The 5,940-nt window shown below is 48.2% G+C and overlaps 1 protein-coding gene and 1 long non-coding RNA gene across 2 annotated transcripts; both read left to right on the top strand.

Moving 5' to 3' along the window:
- The first annotated feature begins 1,213 nt into the window (after positions 1 to 1,213).
- LOC311601338 lies at positions 1,214 to 3,981 on the top strand. The gene is made up of 3 exons (XR_014780530.1): positions 1,214 to 1,423; positions 3,043 to 3,318; positions 3,736 to 3,981. It is a non-coding gene; the product is annotated as an uncharacterized lncRNA (long non-coding RNA).
- A 3-nt stretch (positions 3,982 to 3,984) lies between these two features.
- Positions 3,985 to 4,910, top strand: LOC311601941 (melanoma-associated antigen 11-like; the record flags this gene model as incomplete). Its single annotated transcript, XM_084789698.1, has 1 exon — positions 3,985 to 4,910. A coding segment is annotated over one exon (738 nt), but the record flags the coding sequence as incomplete, so codon positions are not given.
- Positions 4,911 to 5,940: the final 1,030 nt, after the last annotated feature.

Here is a 5,940-nt window from a genome sequence, read left to right on the forward strand (position 1 = left end):
CATACCCAAGCCTATGGGACACAATGAAAGCAATAATAAGAGGAAAGTTCTTAGCACTAAGCGCCTTCATACAGAAATTGGGGAGATTCCATGTTAGCCACTTAATAGCTCCTCTGGGAGCTTTCACAACAAAAGAGGCTGACAAACCCTAGAGGAGTAGATGGCTGCAAATAATCAAACTCAAGCTGAAGTCAACAAACTAGAAACAGAGGACAATACCAAGAGTGAACAGAAGCAAGGGGCTGTTTGATAAGAAAGTCAACAAGATAGACAAAAGACACACACTTAGCCAAACTAACTAAAAGGCAGAGAGAAAATATCCAAATCAACAAAACCAGAAAGGAAAAACAGAACAGAACAACAGACACTGGGGGGGAAAAAACCAAAGAAACATTAGGTCTTACTTCAAAAAACCGTAGTCTACAAAATTGGAAAATCTAAAGGAAATGGACAATTTTCTTGGTAGATTCCATTTACCAAATCTAAATCAAGATCAGGAAAACAAGTTAAATACCTGTATAACAACTAAGGAAAAGAAGCAGTCATTGAATGTCTCCCAACCAGGGGGGGAGGACTGGAAAGCCTCAGGGCCAGATGATTTTAGCTCAGAATTCTACCAGACTTTCAAAGAAGAGCTAATACCAATACCCTTCAAACTATTGCACAAAATGGAAACAGAAGGAACATTGCCAAACTCACTCTATGGGACCAGAGCCATTCTGGTACTTAGAACACACAAAGACCCACCTAAGAAAAATAATTTCAGGCCAATTTCCCTTATGAACACTGATGAAAAATATACTCACAAACAGAATCCAAGAACACATCAAAGATATCATTTGCCATTACCCAGTAGGCTCCATCCCCGGAATGCACAGTTGGTTCAACATATAAAAATCCATCAATGGAATCCATCATATAAAAAATGGAAGGAAAAACAAAACATGATCATCTCATTAGATGCTAAAAATCATGTGAAAAATGCAACACCACTTCATGATAAAGGCCTTGGAGAGATCAGGGATAAAAGTTCTGATAAGCTGGAGCATTGACTACTTACTAATCAGTCCCAAGCCCAAGATTTTAATTTCCCTTGGGTGGTATTCAGAATATAGACTTGAGGGTGCCTCTCATCATGCTAGAAACAAATCAGTCTAATCTGTATACCAAGTCATCTGGACTGAGAAAAGAATGTCCATGCTTTTACTGAGTCTCAAAGGCATGAGTCTACCCCAGATGTCTTATAGACAAAACTTTAACTTTTGTCCCTAGTCTGTATTTGTTTCAGCAGGTTTTTACCAGGCTAACAGACTCCATCCAGAGCTTCTGAGAGCTGGACCTGCTGGAAGTTGATGTAACCCAGTCTCGCAGATGTGACTACTCCCTGTCTCTTCAGCTGGATCAGCTAAACCAGAGGTTTTTGGTAAGTGCCCCGTTACCTAGCCTTTGACAAGCTTTTCAGCCTTTCTCGGCCCCAATAACAGTGTCCCAAATGTCACCAGGAAAAAAAGTTACAGAAGAGACTGGCTTTGCCCATTGTCCCTCTTTATAGCATGAAATACTGAGTCAAGGACAACTCTCTGGCAGGAGGGACAAATGGCCACAAGGAAAAAAGCTCTTAGTTCTGTTTAAACCAATCGTGCTTTGTGCCCTCCTCATATCAAGCAAAAAGTGGGTGCCATCCGGATAATGGTCATGAGAGCACAGTACCTGGCCCTACAATAGGCCATGTCAGAGGAATATCTGTCCCTGTAGCAGGCCAACTCCGTGAATAAGTTTCAAGGAGACCCGTGATTGGGCCTTCAGGGGACCTGTCAGAGGGGGGAATGAGAGACCAGAAGAACTAAAATTGGATTTCAGGGTCACCGGGACAAAGGATAAGAAATAGGCCCAAACAGGAGAGCAGGCATGATAAGGCATATCTGACCAGCTGAGGTAGAAAGAACCAGTCTGGCTGCAGGAGGGCAGGGAGGGTCCTGGAATTCTGTGTTTGGACAGTGAAACTCTGTCAGTTCTCAGTTTGAATCTTGACACACCTGACCTTTCCTCAGATGAGCTGGGTCAAGTTGCTCAACTTCATCCAGGAAAGAGGGCCTGGGGCTCAGACTGAGAACCTTGCCCAAGGCTGTTTGTGTAATAGCAGTCCTGGGAAGGCTTTGTGAATCCTTGTCTGTGTGCTGGCCTGGAGTTTCCTTAAATAGTCCCTGGACTTCTCACCTGGATGTGTCCAGCCTGGGAACTCACAAGCCTCACAGATGTCTCCAGCTAAGGTCAAGTTCCTCCCCTCCATGAGATCCTAAACCCTCGCAGGAGAAATGAGCTGGTGCTGTAACCTGTGGACCACGGTGGGGACCGATCTTGCGTGACGTGTACATGACCCAGCTATGCCTATATAAAATAGGATTTCCTGAATTATACCTGATGTGCGTTCATCTTACCTGTTCCTCTTGATGTCTTCCCTTTCCATCAGAATGAGACTGGTTAAAGACTCACCCGCCCCACCTTTCCTCCTGAGGTACTTTAAGTAAGAAAGACCCTTCCTGCCTTGCGGGGTGGACACCGGGACATAGCTGAACTGTGCCACCTCATTTTTCTTAGCTTCAGATAGCCACAGTCCTTGGGGGAAGGTCCAAATTCATATCTGGGGACAGGTCCTCTCTTGGTTCCCAGTGGTTGAAGCACTTTTGTCAGGTTTCTGGACTGGAGAGTGTCAATCAGGTGTTTCTGATTTCAGGCCCTCAGGGGAAGTGTGTTTCTAAAGCTGGGTTTCAAGTATTCTTGAACTGGGTGGGAGGGGCCACTCAGAGCCATTTTCTGAGGCGCCTTAAGAATTGTTGCCATATTATGCTGTTTGCATACACGGCCTTGTAGCTTTCAAAACAGTAGTTAAACTCCTGGAAGAGTGACAGATAGACATCGCATTCTAAATTCCTGCAATGGTATTGAGGGTGAGCTCCTGGGAGTGGATAGTCTAGTCTTCAGAATCTGCAGGAAAATGCAGGGGCCTGCTGTTTTGACTTTTTTATTTTCTCGTTTTTCAAGACACTGTCTCATTGTATAGCCTTGGCTGTCCTTGACTCACTTTGTGGACCAGAATGACCTCGAACTCAAAACAATCCACCAGCCTTTTCCTCTTGAATGCTGGGTCTAAAGGCAAGCGCCACCAATGCAGGCACCCTTTGGATCTTGAGTCACCCTTGCCAGGCATTTCCAGAGCTGCTTCATCTTGACTTCTGTCTCCTCTCTCAGAAAGATGAGCCTTTGGTGCATGGAGTACCGCTGGAGGCAAGAGGGAGCCAGGCGTGTTTGACAGAGGGGGTAGGTATTGGCAACCAGGTAAGCTGTCATGGGCATTAATGAATATGTGAGAAGGCCCCTTCCCCCAGAGAGAGGACTGCATAAAGCATGCATGGCTCTGTGCTGGGTCCTAGGGAACCCTGAGTGGGAACTGCCACTCCTGCCAAGGAAAACTGGTTTTCTAGGAACGGGAGCTAAGATGCACTTTGGATGGACTTTGGAAACTCGTAAGAGAGCAGAAAGGAGGCCAGGCAGGGTGGCCATCACTGCAGATTCCACCACAGGGCTTGATGGTCCCTGCCCCAGGCTCAGCCATCATGTCAGGGTAAAATATTGCCAGGTTTGGGAGTGTGCCACAGTGAGAATCCTTGCACTCAGAGGCGCATGCAGGACCAGAGTCCTTTGGGCATTCAACTCATCCTTTCTCTCCCTCTGCAGGCCTGTGAGTCTTCATCCCTCTGAGCTGCAACAAGTCCATTCCTGTGTTCCCAAGGATATCAGCATGGATCCAACTGTCAGCAGACACACAAGCAACCTCCCAGACAGCTCTCAGTCCCAAAGCAGGGCAAGGGGCCTGGATCTTGGCCACATCACAGGAGCTGAGGCAGGCGAGGGGGAGGCCACCGCCACCCACTCAGGGCATCCATCTGTTGGCAATAACGCTGGGCTCCCCCCAGTGGCCTCAGAGTCTCCTCTCCTGACTATGCCAGGGGCCCTGTCAGTAGGGCATCATCTGTTGAGTCTTCTGGCAGACTAGTAACAAAACTGGCTGACCCACACTCTCCCTCACAAGGTGTCCTCAACAGAAAGATTATTGATGTAGTTCACTTCCTTCTCCTCAAGTACACTAGGAAGCAGCTGACATCTAAGGCTCAGATTCTGTACATAGTCCTCCGCGGTTACGAGGAATACTACCCTGTCATCTTTTCTAAGGCCTCTGATTGTTTGAGGCTGCTCTTTGGCCTGGAGATAGTGGAAAGAAACGCCCATGACCACATCTACTCTGTTGGCCTTGCCCTTGGGATCACCTACCATGGCACTCAGCATGGTTTTCCAGGCGTACCCAAGACAGGCCTGCTACTAATCGTGCTGTGCATCATCTTCATAGAGGACAACTGTGCTAGTGAGCAGGACTTGTGGCGCGTACTGAACAACATGGGGGTGTATGCAGGCATTGAGCATTTCATGTACGGGGAGCCCAGACGTCTCATCACGGAGCATTTTGTGCAGGAAGGGTACCTGGAATACAGGCAGGTGCCTGACAGCGATCCTCCTTCCTATGAGTTCCTATGCGGCCCAAGGGCCCACGCCGAAACCACCAAGATGAAACTACTCAAGTTTTTTGCCAGCATCTTTAAGCAGGATCCCAGAGCCTACCCCTTTAGATATGCAGAGGCTTTGAGAGAGGAGATAGACAGGGTCTAGGCCAGGAGGACCGGGCAGATGGCCCTTCTGGCTCTGCCCTGCACACGTTCTACTTCCCACACGGGCAGTTCCCATCCAACCCCAGTACAGGCAGAGTCAGTCATCTAAGTACCACACCATCATGTGACACAGGGTGGGAGGAGCTGTGTGAACCACTCTCTTCTGTTCTTCCCTCTACTCTGTCCTGTCTGGGTGGCTGGAGGTTGTCTTGTTGTTATAGAATGTTGCTACCTTTACTACAAGGCTCATGAACCTGGGATGTCTTAAGTCTGCAAATGGATTTAGCACTGCCCTTGCTGTTGTTCATCCACTTCAGGAGAAGGGTATTATTGTGTAAACAAACGAGAATGACTTCCTTCTATGTTGTGCTATTTCTCAAGCTACGATGGCATTCTAAGTGGACGTTCCCAGGCAATGGGGAATGCCTTGGCCTTTCCCTGACAAACAGAATAAAATGATCTCGATTGCTTCCTCAGTTTTTGTCTCCTGTTCTGGGCAACTGCAGTGAAGGCAAAGGGAAGGTGAAAGCAATTTCTTCTGCATGCTCTCTCTGAGCACCAGCTGCTTTGTGAGTGGTCCTGGGTTAGCAGGCAGCCTTAAGGCTGGTCCACCCTCTTCTAGGAAATGGTGTCGCTCAAGTGCCCCAACCCTGTCAGGAGGACAGGTGAGAACTCCCTTCACAGCACAAGTACAGCAATGTTGCCGAGGGGTCACCTTCAGCTAGTAGCCCCAAGTTGGTGGAGTAAACCAAGGCCCTTATGGGTCTCAGAATTAACTAACCAGGAACAGGGCCTGGGGCGGTGTGAATGACTTAGGGCTGGGAGAAGGGAAAACTGCTCCAAGCTGCTGTGCTGCTGGACTTGGCATGGAGGACACGGGCTGGGGTTTCCTCGGTGACTGAACACTAGGATAACACATACAGTCAGAAAGGGTGTATCCCCATCACCCCCAAACAGGAAAGGAAAAGTGTGCAGACAGGAAGCCTCTCCTGGTGTTAGAGTTACAGAGGACACAGCACGTGTAGGGCATGGTTCACCTCTGCCCTCTGCACGTGTTCCTCCACACACACAGGGTAGAATCATGGGAAGGTGAGGCCTAGAGCTCTTGGCAGGACCTCTTCCACCTCTCTAGTCAGGAGAGACAGAGATGACTCCTAAGGGTGTATTAGTGTGTTGTCTACATGTGAAGTGTTCTGCACGTGTCCCTGGTATCCCCAGA

Source organism: Acomys minous, assembly GCF_964271855.1.
Source record: "Acomys minous genome assembly, chromosome: 7".
Lineage (NCBI taxonomy): Eukaryota > Metazoa > Chordata > Mammalia > Rodentia > Muridae > Acomys > Acomys minous.